A 15979-nucleotide genomic window follows, 5' to 3' on the forward strand; every position below is an offset into this window, starting at 1 on the left:
CATTGCGGTCGTATGGAGCGTGTTTGAAATGAACAGCAGAGACGAAAGGAACAAGGCAAAGTGTTGTGAAATAAAATATTACCTGTAATACCCATTTTGTTATTTGCTGATTGAAACTGCTAATTAAACTGTGAATTGAAACTAATAGGTGGAGAACTGAACTCTCGCTCTTTATATAGCTGACGTGTCTTGCGCAACCGTTCTGCGTATCTGTAATGGCGGCCTCCGTATGACGTCCGGTCCGCGATGGAGATTAAAAAACAAACAATATTTGACAATAACACACCATCGAGGATTGCACCATCGCATCAAACGATGTGTCGTCAATTATGAATTTTACTAAGTGTGTTATTGACAACAAACAAGAAGAAAGGTGAGTTTTATTTCGGGGGAGATTTGTCATGTCTCGTCCCCAGTTTTGCTATGTGTCTAGTCAAGTCAAGTCAAGTCAAGTTTATTTGTATAGCCCTAAATCACAAGCAGTCTCAAAGGGCTTCACATAGACAGAAATTGACAATTATTCTCAAAGCATCCCCTGATCTTAAGCTCCCAAAAGGGCAAGGAAAAACTTAAAAACCCCTAGCAGGGGGAAAATGAGAAACCTTGAGAAGGGACCACAGATGGAAGGATCCCCCTTTCAGGATCACCAGGTTGAAATGGATGCAGAGAGGGCACAAATGATACAACATGAAAATCAATTAAATGAAAAGTGGATGTCCATGTCACAGCAGAGGGCTGCCGAAAGGAGCCCTCAATTGTCCTGGCAGTGCTCTTCGAGGAGGTTGAGCTGCAGTTCCCCTATCCTGAATTGGCCACGAGAATCCAGATAGCCGCTGTCAGCATGGGTACCACCTAACCACCTCCCCGGCCGGGGAGGGGGGAGGGAGGGGTGGAGAGGGAGAGAAAACAAACTCCAGCCGAATCGGCCACTACAGGTTAGTTAAAGGCCATGTCATAGAAATGTGTCTTTAAACGTGTCTTAAATGTTTCTACTGAGGTAGCAGTCCTAATATCCATTGGTAGGGCATTCCAAAGCTCTGGAGCCCGAATAGAAAATGCTCTAGAGCCTGCAGACATTTTCTTAGCCCTCGGTGTCGCTAAAAGGGTAGCGTTTTGCGAACGAAGGTTACGAGACGGAACATAAGGAACAACTAGGTCGACGAGATATGAAGGCGCTAAGCCATGCAGCGATTTATAGGTTAATAGAAGAACCTTGAAGTCACATCTTAAATGGACCGGAAGCCAATGTAAGTTGGCTAGTATTGGGGTAATGTGATCAAATTTTCTTGTCCGAGAGAGCAGCCTTGCAGCGGCATTTTGTACTAACTGTAGACTTTTGATGCGGGACTTAGGAAGACCCGAAAATAGTACATTACAGTAGTCCAGGCGCGACGTGACGAACGCATGTATAATAGTTTCCGCATCACCGGTCGAAAGGATCGGACGAATCTTTGCAATATTACGAAGGTGAAAAAACGCAATTCTGGTTATATTCTTAATGTGCTTTTGAAAGGAGAGAGTTTGGTCAAATATTACCCCGAGATTAGTTACAGTATCGCTTTGTGTCTAGGTTGCCATAGTTTCTGTTCGTGTCACCCCGCTCTTCCTGTGTCACCTCAATCGATGTAACGTGTTTTGTATTTAAGTCCTGTCTGCCCCTCGCTCACCGTTGGATCATTGCATGTGTTACTGTCATTCTGTTCCTGTCTTTGGTAATGTCACCCTGTCTTTTTGTTCCATGACTTTGTCGGTCAGTCCTGTTGTTGGTTTTGTTGTACCATGACTTTATTTAAAAAAAAAAAAAAAAAAAATTAAAAAAAAAAAAAATTAAAATTTTTTTTCTTTGTACCCATGTATAATACGCACCCCAGATTTTAGGACAATAAATTAGTAAAATATTGCGCACTATACACGGAAAAAAACGGTAGTTGTTCAGTCATAAAATTAATCCTCAAAAATACAAATTCCTAATAATTGTGCACACGGTGTATATGGCGCTGGGCTTCTCACATATGATCGTTTCAGTTTCACCAGCAATCTCCTTGTCCTTTATCCACACAAGCAAAAAGTGTTCCATCTCTTCCAGGGCAGGGCTGTGACGTTTAGAGATGATGGTGAGCCCCTTGGATGGCTTGACCGCTTTGAGGGCTTCCTTCTTCTTAATGATCGTCAAAATAGCCATAATCATCATCATCATCATCATCATCGGTTTAAAGTCCGCTTTCCAGGCGCCGCTGGGTTGGACTGGATTCTCAATATGGCTTTCTTCCACCGGGGACGGTCCATGGCCATCTCGTGGTTGAGAGTCCTATACTGAGAACATTTTTGGAGCAAAACCTTTTACAGCCGGATGCCCTTCCTGACACCAACCCATAATAGTTTTTCAAACCTGTGTCACTCCAAGTCATTAAATCTTTCAAACTCTTCGTCCTCCGTGTCACTTAAAAACAAAGCCGCTAATGATGCCGGTAGTACGTGGGGCCCTTCGTCATCTTCGTCATCCCATGATCGAATCTTTGTCCTTTATGTAAACAACCGCCGCGCCGCGCTGCGCTGGTGACGTCACTTGAAATTCAAATTACAGTAATCCCTTGCTACATTGCGGTTCGTTTATTGCGGTTTCAGTTGTTTTTTTTGGTTTTTTTGAAAACTTTTGAAAAAATTCACATATAAATCGCTCCTCAGTATAAGTCGCCCCCCAACCCAAACTATGAAAAAAAACGTGACTTATAGTCCGAAAATTACGATACATTGTTTTATTTTCCAATATTCAAGGTCAACACGTTTATTTTCAGTTTCAAGTTTTATTTTTTCAAATACAAAACTTCTGACCCAATCTGACTCCATAGGGATGGCCTTTTAATGTGTGAATATTTGAGATGTGTGTGTTTGTGGAGCTCTCAAAATGACTTTACATTTGTGTAAAAAATAAATGCACGTGTCCACTGATCCACAAATGATCATTTGGCAATTCACATGCAAAAATTTATATTTACAAATGATAAGTCGTTACAAATGTACACACAATAAAAAAATTTTTTAAAAAAATGAAAATTGCGCAAATATTTACCTGTCCGGGATGGACTGTTGTGAGCCTGTCAGACTATCAGTTTTATGGTGTTGGTGATTAAAAATGAACAGCTCCTATTTCTCCCGGTTTGCATTCAGTTGTATTTCTCAGATGCTTCTGTTTCTGGACTAGTAAGAGGCCATTTCAACAACAAAAATCTTCTCTCGAACACTCAAGTGAAGGTAGGGGCAGAGATATATAAACTGATTCTATGGTGTGTGTTGGATTGCAGGGATTGTCCCACACTGTTATTGTAATGAATGAAATCTGATGACTTTCAGTATACACATCCACCGAGTGGAAAATCTGTTTGCCTGTGCCTCCATTAAATAACCAAAATTGCATTTTGTCACCTTCGCAGAGTTGAACGAGGTTTCACTGAGACTAGTTTACACTTTGTAACCAAATTTGCTACATGATCGCTGCACTAGGGGGCGCAGCAGGAATGCCCAGTAAGGTGTTTACCAAATTCACAAACACAGTGAACTAAACCGGTGGCCCAGCCCAAAAATAATGATGCTCTGGTTTTTACGACAGTCAGAGACTACTTTCTGTTACCAAATTGTCAGATGAGTCGGGGCCGAGGCAACACTGTGTGCTTGAATGCTCAGAAAACCGCAACATGGCAGACTAGACTTGCTATGGCACAAAAATGAAGTTACGCCCATTTTCACATGAGCCCAGGATTACCGGGTCTACCAAAATAGAATGTGCCCCGTTTGTGCAAGTCCAAGCAATAGGCAAACCAGTCCAGGACACACTCAAATCTGGGAAAAATTGTAATTCTAATTAGTTACTGTATTTGTTATTAGTTACTGTTATTGTCTGTACAAGTTGTGAAATTTAAGGTTAGAGTAATCTCAAATCTGGGAAAAATTGTAATTCTAATTAGTTACTGTATTTGTTATTAGTTACTGTTATTGTCTGTACAAGTTGTGAAACTTAAGGTTAGAACTATCTAAATTGAATTAATGAATATAATGAACAATATTACTAATATTGTAGATGATCATACATATTCAAACAAATGATTACATAGAAGATTAACTTTGATTAGGGTTAGGGTTAAATATGACAACAAAAATATTTGTGTAGCAGGCATTCGTGGTTGAAGAGTCCATCCCTCCATTTTCTGTACTGCTTTGTCCCCATGGGGGTCGCGGGTGTGCTGGAGCCTATTCCAGTGGTCATCGGGCAATCGGCAGGGGACACCCTGAACCGGTTGCCAGCCAATTGCAGGCAGGCCATACAGAGACGAACAACCATCTGCACTCATACCTAGGGGCAATTTGGAGTGCTCAATTGCCCTACTATGCATGTTTTTGGGATGTGGGAGGAAACCGGAGTGCCCGGAAAAAAGCCATGCGAGCACGGGGAGAAGATGCAAACTCCACACAGGGAGGGTCGGAGGTGGAATCGACCCACACCCTCCTAACTGTGAGGTGGACGTGCTAACCAGTGTCCCACTGAGCCGCCCTGGTTGAAGAGTCATCAGAGTGAAATTGCAATATGGTAATTTTGTCACATGCTGTGCCATCTGTCACTCAGCTGGTAACTTTCCACCAGCCACTCACTCACAGCCCCCGCCCCCATCTACTCAATCAACACCTGTCAGCCGCTCATCAGCCTTCCTATTTAAACCCCGCTATCTCGTCACTTCCTTGCCAGTCTGTCCCGTGATGCCACTCTGAAGCTCACTGCACGCTCTCCCGTTGCAGACCTTGTCTGTTCACTGACCTGTCTTGCCTTGCCTGCCGTTGGTCCTGGGCCATTGCTCCTTTATGAACACGCTCTGATCGCCACCCGTCCCGACTTTCTGCCTGCCCCTGACCACGATCGTACCCAGCGCCCCATCCTGCTGCGAGCTCGGTCTGCTGCTCTCTCCAACAGGTCGACTCCTGTCCATCGCCTCCCCAGCATAACGTAGCGAGTGTCCCACGGCGCCGCCGCCGATTCCGGCCGCCAGTCACGCTCCGATTACACCAGCTCCTCAACCCAGCTAGAGCTCCAGCTCTACACTTCCTCTTGCCCTATCCTCAATAAAGTCTGTCCCTCTGTACTTGGTTGCCCAGTCCGATACAGTTCTAAAGGTGTACACAAAAACACAGCACCATTCACTTGAAGAGTTTTGCCCAAAAATAATTCTACGATTTGAAGATCAACTGAAAAATTGTTTTCCCACTGGAAATCCAGTTCAGGGTGTCCCTCGCCTACTGCCGGCAGTCAGCTCAGATAGGTTGCAGCACGCCCGCGACCCTCATGAGAAGCAATTAAGAAAATGTATGTATGAATGGAAGTCCCCTACCAAGTTTCTCAAAACTATATCCTTTGGACATATTCATAACTGATGCTTCCCGACCAAGTTTCTCAAAACCAAAACTGCCCGCAGTCAGCTCAGATAGGTTGCAGCACACCCGCGACCCTTGTGAGGAGAACCAATTAAGAAAATGGATGTATGGATGGATGTCCCCTACCAAATTTCTCAAAACTATATCCTTCTTTGGACATATTCATAACTGATGTTTCCCGACCAAGTTTCTCAAAACCATATCCTTCTTTGGCCATATTTAAACTGATGTTTCTTCGATCGCTGTTAAAATCATATTGAGAAAAACTTGCCAACTGGTTGTGGATTTGATGCAAAAGTGTTGTACAGTACATAGATGACATTAATGATATCAAATGGAATGTTACATACTCAAATACATTTCTTAGGCACATTCTCAAAATAGCATATGCTTTAGTATTGAGAATGTCCACACAATTTTAATATGGCATATTTCAATTTATATTGCTCACACAGCTCTCTTAACCATTGGAATGTTTAGAATTATTTTGGCAATTAAGGCCCGGTACACACAATTTTTTTTTCAAATCTTACAAGATTGTTTATCTGTTAGACTTCAAACGTAAACATTTAAAAAATCTGACACTTTGGTCATATCGTGTGTGGTAAGCACTGATAATTTCTACACAGAGCACCACACGTTAAGATTCTCTTCCACCACCGGTTTAGAAAGAAGCAGAACTCTAGCTTGTTCACAAGTGATTTCACCAAAACAAAGAACAGACACTCCCGGATATGCACCATTTCTACCTGCGTGTTACCAGAAAGGACCTGAGGCGGAAGCTATTTAAAACGGCTATGTTGTCAAGAAAAAAATTGCTTTGGAAAATACTTCTTGCTGTCTGGGAAGCTCACTGTTATGCAAGTATATGGTCGGACAAATTTGGTTTTATTTATTGTAGCTTCTTTCATTGGATACATTCTGTTCACGTCACAGTTCATGGACTCAATGACTCTAGAAAATGTTTGCTTTTTCCATTCGCGGGAAGATTATCGGTTGCAAATATTAAAAACGTTTATTATTTAAGATTGTCAAACTGACCCGATTTGGACCCTATTATTGCGACAAATCTACTTGCAAACAGAAGAATAATCTTTTGGGACAATCGTATAACACTCAAGACACTAAAACGTACTTGGTTGGGAATGGGCAACATTTTGACAAAAACAGCCTGATTCTCTATGTGTGTACCCAGCCTTAGACGCCAATAATTTCAATGCAAATTGTGTCATGTGTGAATTTGTGAGAAAAAATAGATCTGTTGTGTTGTGTTGTTGTTCCTGCTGTGCTTGCTCGTGGCAGAGGCACTGTTCTCAAGGTTGATGCTCTTCACTTGCTCTTCTTTCATGAATAGATCTACCAATAAAATCTTCTCCTTGTGGATCTGGAGGCTGATGTCTTTTGGGATGTCTGGTATTAGCCAGTCCACAAGGTCATTCATCAACATGACAACATTCTGAAAACAAAGAGAAGATCAGATGTGTTTGTTGTCTGCCATAATCAGTCCGACTGACAATTAGTCTTTTAACACTGCAGTAGTGTCGCAAAAATGAGTTGGAAAAGTTCCAGTACCAGTGTCACGAAAGACATACAATATTTAATATACCAGCGGGTTCGCGGGTTGCCCGAAAAGTCTGGTCCCAGAGTGACAATCCCAGCCCCATCCAGCACAACCTTGTACACGTAAACTTACAGTAAATCTCCACATAAACACACGTTACCTGGAAAATAATTACAAAGGCCAGCCGAATAGCTAGTACTGCCCAGAATTCCTTTGAAATCTCATACGGAGTTGTTGACCAAGGTGGTTCCCTGTAGTCCTTGTATCTATAAAAATAAACAGAACAAAACTTATTGTGTTATAATACTGGTAATATTAGATCATTAATCATTTCTCACACTTGTGGTGGTGGTATGCTGTGGAGAAAGTCTGCCTCAGAAAAACATTTCGAGCATAAGCGTTTATACAACATATTAATGATTGATTATATTGTTAACGGAAGTAAAAACTGAAAATGGTTGTCATTTTCATTTTTTTTATTTTACAATTTAGAATACATACTATTAACAATAGAGTTGGTTATCTTTGTGACCCTGGCACTACCTATACACAGGTCACAATATGATATGTACCTCGATATTATTCGATTCAATTTTACACAATGCGATACCATACAATAATATACAGCATGGCCTTAATACTCCTTAGTTTATGTTGGACACATCCATATACCCAACAAAATAGAAATGTGCATTCAATATATTGAGGGAAAAAAAATCCTCAACTTTCCTCATTCAGATTGTTGGAGAGCCCTGAGTGTACAGGTGACCATATAGGTGTGTTGGCTCAATTGCTCCACTCTACTCTGCTGCCCACAAACAGTGCCACTCCCCAGCCTTCTACTACCCGGGAGCCCCTCCTCACCTCGCGAGTGACATCATGTTACAGCGACTATCGCTCACATGTAATGCACGCACACAAGCACACGCAATGGAGAGCACGATGGATTGGTTGTTGCTTGTTTTGTGGCTAATCATTTCAACCAGAAGACAGACAAATAAATGAGTCCATCAAAGGAAGGTTATGGAAGTGAAAGCAAACATGCTTATGAAGTACCACAGACTTTTTTGTTCATTTGTGTGACACGGAACAATCACCGTGTCTAGGTTTGGCTATTATGAACATTACATCAAACCCAATTACAGACGCGACCGTGGGAGTGCACACTGCCAAACTCACAGTATGCGCCAAACAAGCACAAAACATGCTAATAAGTGCACGGGTCTATCTATCTATCTATCTATCTATCTATCTATCTATCTATCTATCTATCTATCTATCTATCTATCTATCTATCTATCTATCTATCTATCTATCTATCTATCTATCTATCTATCTATCTATCTATCTATCTATCTATCTATCTATCTATCTATCTATCTATCTATCTATCTATCTATCTATCTATCTATCTATCTATCTATCTATCTATCTATCTATCTATCTATCTATCTATCTATCTATCTATCTCTATCTATCTATCTATCTATCTATCTATGTCACTGTTTAGTGTACTCACGTTGGTTCAGAAACGCACACGATCACCAGAGATATCTGATGATGGTGGAATCAAAATCTAAACTGCAACAGTATTGATACTAAAACATTGATATGATGTTAATATCAGTACATATCTAAGTATATTTTGAATTAACAACAGTGGTTATTCTCCAAAACTTGTTTTTCTGGCTGGAAAATTTTAAACCTTGGCTGTCGTGATACATTTGATCTCCTATTGTTTTTATCCTGCCGCAACTGTGAAGTGAAATTGAGTTCCCACCTGCATATCTCAACTGCATAGCCAAGTTGTATGGGATCCATGGGCTCTTTCCCATCCTGGAAGTTGCTGACATTAAAATATGAGAGAGTATGATTGACAAATCCATGCATGGTACCATCGGGGCTGTACATGTACTGGTACACCATCCGAGGGATGAAGTCTGAGGTGAAGGAGATGACAAATGCCTGGGAATTGTAGGTGAGTAGGTATTGTTATAGGTGGTATTCAAAGATTATATGATTAATACTAGGGGTGTAAACCGCGGGTTTTGTCACGATACGATATCATATCGATACAAAGAACTACGATACGATATTTGCCGATATCTTAAAGCCTGCTGCGATTCATTCACGATATATCACGATATAGTGCTCTACGATCGATTTTTTTTTTTTTTAAATAAAAAATATAGAAGAATATCCTGATTTATAACAATTCATACGCAAAATCAACAAGGTACTGCAAACTCTTTATTTAGGAAATTACAAGAGTATTGTAGTATACAAAGTGCTTACTTTAACACTGAACTTTGATGTCGTGTTTTTTCTTTAAATGTGCGGCGAGATTTGTGCTCCCTGAATATTTGATGACCGCATGGCAGGATTTACAAACTGCACGTGTCTTGTCCGTTGAGCCATCTTTTCTTTGGAATCCAAAGTGCTTCCAAACGAATGACTTGAAGCCTAAAGGGGAGCAAATTTCCTCGTCTTTTTGGACACTAGCCATAGCACCAGCCCAGGAGCCGCGTACTAGTTGTCGACTCCCCTTTCCCGTGCCTGCTCTGCTCACAACACAACGCCGTGCACTGCTCCCTGCTCCCGGAAAAAGGAAGCAAGCAACAATGAACTGGATTTCAAAATAAAGTCGCGTCTAATGTCCGAAGTCAAACACGGCGATATAAATCGATGTTTACGTTTAGCATCGATGCCAATAAATCGTAGAGCATTATATCGATTAATCGATGTGTATCGATGAATCGTTACACCCCTAATTAATACTGTTAATGTTTGATAAACAGTGCATTTTGCACGCATATGAGAATGGGCATGTATCATAAAAAAATACACACAATGACTATGTCGGTCCTGTCTGTCGATCCATCAATGCAGCCACCCCAACCATCCGTCCGTCCGTCCGTCCATCCATCCATCCAATAAAATACTATGAAAAGTCCTAATACTTGAATTCTACTTGATTATAATGTGTGTTGTGGTTTAGAATACAATTTTATCATATTTGAATGATGGCGGCACGGTGACGCACTGGTCAGCACGTCCGCCTCACAGTTCAGAGGGTGCTCGTTTAATTCCATCTCTGACCCTCCCTGTGTGGAGTTTGCATGTTCTCCCCGTGCCTGTGTGCGTTTTCCTCAAGAACTCCGGTTTCCTCTTACATCCCAAAAACATGCATGGTTGGCCGACTGAGCACTCCAAATCGCCTGTGTGAGTGTGGATGGTTGTTCGTCTCCGTGTACCCTGCGATTGGCTGGCAACTGGTTCAGGGTGTCCGATAACTGCTAGGATAGGCTCCAGCACGCCCGCGACCCCGTGGGGACAAGCGGTACAGATAATGGATAGATGGATGGATGTTAAAATGAAGTAAAAAAGTTTGCTTTAACTTACGTTGATGATGACAGCCACTTTGGCAACTCCTCTTAGGATATTGTACCATATACCTAAAGAGAAAATGTAAAATATATTTTAAAAACGTAATACTGCAAGTCACTGCAATATGTTTTTAGGTTCTTAAGGAATGTAATATGATACCATTGGTGCGGGATGGAAAAAGGATGCGAGTCTTTAGATGTGCTAATTTGTTGAACCTCATTTGGCAGCAATAACCTCAACCAAAAGTTTCCCAGAGTTGCAGATCAGCCCTGCATAGTGGTCACAGGGAATATTCCATTTCTCTTTACAAAGCTGTTATTCTTAAAATGTCTTGTGTAAATTGTTCTATTGACGTAATGACAATTTACTGATCGATCGATTGATAATAGAAACACTCTGAGATCGGCCATCATTTTTCTTTTAGAGTTTTGAATTAGATTTAGAAGGGTGATGAGGATGGAGCTGCCAGGTGAGGTTGAAAGATGTAGTAAGGGAAGACGTGTTACAGAGAAGGAAAAGGATGACAAGCTGTTTAACAGGACACAGAGAGAGAGAGAGAGAGAGAGAGAGAGAAGAGAGAGAGAGAGAGAGAGAGAGAGAGAGAGAGAGAAGAGAGAGAGAGAGAGAGAGAGAGAGAGAGAGAGAGAGAGAGAGAGAGAGAGAGAGAGAGAGAGAGAGAGAGAGAGAGAGAGAGAGAGAGAGAGAGAGAGAGAGAGAGAGAGAGAGAGAGAGAGATGAGAGAGAGAGAGAGAGAGAGAGAGAGAGAGAGAGAGAGAGAGCGAGAGAGAGAGAGAGAGGAGAGAGAGAGAGAGAGAGAGAGAGAGAGAGAGAGAGAGAGAGAGAGGAGAGAGAGAGAGAGAGAGAGAGAGAGAGAGAGAGAGAGAGAGAGAGAGAGAGAGAGGAGAGAGAGAGGAGAGAGAGAGAGGAGAGAGAGAGAGAGAGAGAGAGAGAGAGAGAGAGAGAGAGAGAGAGAGAGAGAGAGAGAGAGAGAGAGAGAGAGAGAGAGAGAGAGAGAGAGAGAGAGAGAGAGAGAATCAAACGACTATTAGGTACTGTATATAGTTGACCAACCAATGTCTTTGGCTCTTGCCGCCACTGGTCTTCGCAACTCAGTCACAAACTTCTTTGCATCAAGTCGTATTTCAATTATGTTGTTGAGCAGAGCAAACAATGGAGCCAATGGGAAGGATGCCACAAATAATGTGACAAAACCAAACTGGATTACTGGGGAAAACAGAGACAAAATACCGTTTTTTTCCGTGTATAGTGCGCCCCCATGTATAGTACGCACCCCTAAAAATTGCATGCTGATGCTGGAAAAAAGCTTGTACCCATGTATAATACGCACCCAATTTTTATGAATTTTTAAAAAAAAAATTTTAATTTTTTTTTTTTTTTTTTAAGTCCCTATGATCGTCACACACGCAGGGAGGCAATGGGTCCCATTTTTATAGTCTTTCGTATGGTCTTAACTAGGCTGGATGTAATTTTTTTTGTTGGCGTTGATTTCTCCGACTGCCCGTAAACGCACCACCGCGCTCCGTGCGCATGGAGCGTGTTTGAAGTGAACAGCAGAGACGAAAGGAACAAGGCAAAGTGTTGTGAAATAAAATATACCTGTAATACGGATTTAGGTAGAGAACTGAACTCTCGCTCTTTATATAGCTGACGTGTCTTGCTCATCCGTTCTGCGCATCTGTAATGGCGGCCTCCGTATGATATCCGTTTTGCGTGTGAGCGAGAGAGAGCGAGAGAGAGAGCGCGCGAGAGAACGCTCAACCGTAGCGCGCCGCCGACCGCCCAACTGCACCGGGCTGGTCGATTATTGTGACAGAGCCGTCGCTGAAATTTAGAAGATATTTTTAAAGTCCTGATGTACTTTCTAAAATTTAAGTGGACCTCAGTGCACACTGCGCAGGGAGCTTAATTTGGTGCGGTCGCGCAACCGCAGCGCGCCGGGCGCTCACTGTCGCATTGCTTAAAGAGCGCCTTTGTGTTTTAGGATGAACAGCAGAGACCAAAGGAACAAGGCAAAGTGTTGTGAAATAAAATATTACCTGTAATACGCATTTTGTTATTTGCTGATTGAAACTGCTAATTAAACTGTGAATTGAAACTAATAGGAAGAAAACAACTCTCGCTCTTTATATAGCTGACGTGTCTTGCGCATCCGTTCTGTGCATTTTATTTCACAACACTTTGCCTTTCTTCTCTGCTGTTCACTTCAAACACGCTCCATGCGACCGCAATGCTCTCGTATCAGACGCTTGCTCGATCACCTGCTCGTTTGCTGTCCCGTGCGCGCACGAAGCGCGGTGGTGCGTTTATGGGCAGTCGGAGAAATCAACGGCAACAAAAAAAATTACATCCAGCCTAGTTAAGACCATACCAAAGACTATAAAAATGGGACCCATTGCCTCCCTGCGTGTGTGACGATCATTGGGACTTAAAAAAAAAAAAAAAAAAAAAATTAAAAAAAAAATTTTTTTTTTTTTTTTTTGTACCCATGTATAATGCGCACCCCAGATTTTAGGACAATAAATTAGTTAAATTTTGCGCACTATACACGGAAAAAAACGGTATATCTTAATGAATGAATTACACTTGATGACTATATTCCTGAGGGTTTTGTGAGCATTAACTAGAAGACACCCTGTGAAGGAAAATAATTTCCACAGCTTGTCTTTTTGACCTTATCCATTTGAGAATGACACAGAGCTTGTCACCCCATAGGTGACAATGGGCACATACTAGAGACCAAGGGGTAAATTGAGAGCTGCTCAACTCTTTTGAAATACCGCGCAGATCCATCAGCTCTTTTTTATAGATAATGAAAATACAAACCCCAATGCCAGTGAAATTGGGACATCCTTTTCCACCTATATTCATATGAATACATCACAACGGCAACATATTTAATGCTCAAATTGACAATTCTATTGTTTTTTTTTCTTTGTTTGTTTTGCAAATATTTATTGATTTTGAGGTTGATGCCTCATTGCCTGCAACATGTTTTGATGTACTCACACCACTAGTAGAGTCTCAGAGACATCACTGGGCAATAATATCCTGTTCTTGCCAACTAAATGTTGTTAGTCACCTGAATGTTGTTAGTCACTTAAATGTTGTACAGAGGCTGAGATCAACCGGAGTCAAATTCCTTGTTTGGCATGCACAAACTTGGCAAATGAAGCTGATTCTGATTCTGATGTTTTAAAAAAGCTGGGCATGCTAACCAAAGCGTTCCATTACTTTTCCTTTAACAAAGAAAATTAGATTTTGATATGTGATACTCACTCATTTCCATATATTCAGGTGTTAACCCTGAAAATGGCTCCAGGAAGCGGTCCATTTCATATCTCTGCAACTTCTTCTGCCTTTCTTCCTCTTGAAAAGTGCCTTGCTTTGATTGGATGTAGCGAATAAGCTTCTTTAGCTTGCTGAGGAATGAACAAATACACACTAAGATTGAGATAATTTGATGATTTCAATGCTTTGAATTTAGAAAGGATATTGTTTCGTGTTTATCTATAAAATACCACGTTTTTTTTTCTATAAAATACATGGATTTTTATCTATAAAATACATTAATTCACACACTTTTCATCTGATCTTCCTTAAAGGACCTCTTAAGTGAACAAAAAATGTCAAGCCACAAAGAAGAGTGCTGTGAACCAGAATTAGGCATTTTCATTGGTCTGTCCATACGTCCCGGTTGTAGTTTTAAGAGACAAAAGTTGAAGAGTTGAGGCATTTCAGACCATCATTTATAATTTTACTTATCTATTGATCACTTCAGAGTATGTGGCCAGGGATAACGTTGCCCACTGTAATACATTTGTTTATCCAAAGTAAACTATGCACACCACAATATATTTGCAAATGCATGCTTATTTAAACTGTTTTTATAGGATTCAGGTCAGGTGATTTTGATCTGTTTATTAATAAGAACGGTGTGACTGGAGGAGGCTGCAGAGATGATCAATCAACAGTTGAACTCAAATGGCATGATCAACCGAACCCTGAACCTGGCCTGAGCATGTTATTGAAGGATATCTGTACATAAGCAAACATCTGCCACCTTTAAATGTACATACTGGAAAAAAGACAATGCTCCTTCTCCCTCATCTGCACAGCTGGTGTTAGCACGAAGGTAGAGGCCAGATATCTGTAACTTTAACTCTAAAGTTAAAAGACAGAATAAAATGGAATTCTGTTTTGAATTTCTTATTGGTGACTCTTTGGAGAAAAGCGCACACTCATTTGTGAGTGAGGCAAGAGTGTACTAATTTGGGCATTAGTGTGTTCATTGGGCTTTGGGTACAAAAAGATGAAGATGCCACATCGCCATACGACAATGAGAACATTAAAAATAGGACTGACTGAAGACGGACGGCGTGTGGATTTTTGTCTGTCTCTGTAATTGTCGCTATCCGAGTCAAGTGCCGACTAAATTCTTTGTCTGTTCTCCCCGGGCCCGCGTGGGTTTTCTCCGGGCACTCCGGTTTCCTCCCACGTCCCAAAAACATGCTTGGTAGGCCGATTGACTACTCCAAATTGACCCTAGGTGTGAGTGCGAGTGCAAATGGTTGTTTGTCTCTGTGTGCCCTGTGATTGGCTGGCAACCGGTTCAGGGTGTCCCCCGCCTACTGCCCGATGACGGCTGGGATAGGCTCCAGCACGCCCGCGACCCCCGTGGGGACTAAGCGGTACAGAAAATGGATGGATGGATAATATGGAATCTGCCAAAAATAGAGTTTTATGTTCCCGCTATGTCTCGCGTGTGTGATCTGTACATTCAGACCAAATGTGAAGTTTAAAAAGAAAAAAAGATAACCTTGACAGAAATAGATTAAACTCTTTTCAGTTACAGTCAACCAAATGTATCTAGTGGTTGTTTTGTGTCACTGCAGTGTCTTCTTTGTCATCAAAGAAAGTTTTCATCTGTCCATCCATTTTCTGAACTGCTTTATCCTCATGAAGGTTGCGAATGGGCTGGAGCGTAACCCAGGAGTCTTTGGACGTAGGCCGGTGTACACCCTGAACTGGTTGCTGCCCAATCACAGGGCACATATAGAGACAAACAACAGCGTCATTCACTTTGACAAACACACCTACGGAGAATTTGGAGTGGTTAGTCAGCCTAACATGGAATGTGGGAGGAAACGGAGTACCCAGAGAAAACCCACGCAGATACGGGGAGCTGATGAATGAAGAAAATGTGAGAGAGAAATGGTGGGATGATGTGGAGAAACTAAATAAGGATGAGGTGAGGACAGCTATTAAGAGGATGAAAAGTGGAAAGGCAGTTGGCCCAAATGACATTCCAGTGGAGGCACGGAAATGTCTAGGAGAGATGGCAGTTGAGGTTCTAACCTGATTGTTTAATAAAATCATGGAAATTAAGCGGATGCCTGAGGAGCAGAGACAAAGTGTGCTGTTTTTTATTTTTTTAGAACAGAGGTCATGCGCAAAACTGCAGTAACTACAGAGGCATAAAGTTGATCAGCCACAGCATGAAGTTAAGGGAAAGCGTAATAGAAGTGATGCTTAGAAAACAGGTTAAGATCTGTGAGCAGCAATATGTTTTCATGCCAAGAAAGAGCCCTACTA

At 41.6% G+C, this 15979-nt stretch overlaps 1 protein-coding gene across 9 annotated transcripts in view; it reads right to left on the reverse strand.

Moving 5' to 3' along the window:
* Positions 1-438: 438 nt before the first annotated feature.
* Positions 439-15979, reverse strand: part of LOC133157566 (anoctamin-1-like) — a 149053-nt gene continuing 133512 nt past the window's right edge. For 7 of the 9 annotated variants that reach the window (XM_061284206.1, XM_061284208.1, XM_061284209.1 and 4 more), the window contains 6 exons: positions 13664-13806; positions 11438-11590; positions 10382-10434; positions 8760-8944; positions 7140-7245; positions 439-6874 (listed from right to left, as the gene is read on the reverse strand). In XM_061284206.1, coding sequence (XP_061140190.1) covers positions 6647-6874; positions 7140-7245; positions 8760-8944; positions 10382-10434; positions 11438-11590; positions 13664-13806 — 868 coding nt within the window. In that variant the 3' untranslated portion in view covers positions 439-6646. Of the gene's footprint in view, positions 6875-7139; positions 7246-8759; positions 8945-9359; positions 9572-10381; positions 10435-11437; positions 11591-13663; positions 13807-15979 lie in introns of those variants that run through there. The other 2 variants (XR_009715031.1, XM_061284211.1) reach the window with 2 other exon arrangements.

Source organism: Syngnathus typhle, linkage group LG7, assembly GCF_033458585.1.
Source record: "Syngnathus typhle isolate RoL2023-S1 ecotype Sweden linkage group LG7, RoL_Styp_1.0, whole genome shotgun sequence".
Taxonomy (NCBI): domain Eukaryota; kingdom Metazoa; phylum Chordata; class Actinopteri; order Syngnathiformes; family Syngnathidae; genus Syngnathus; species Syngnathus typhle.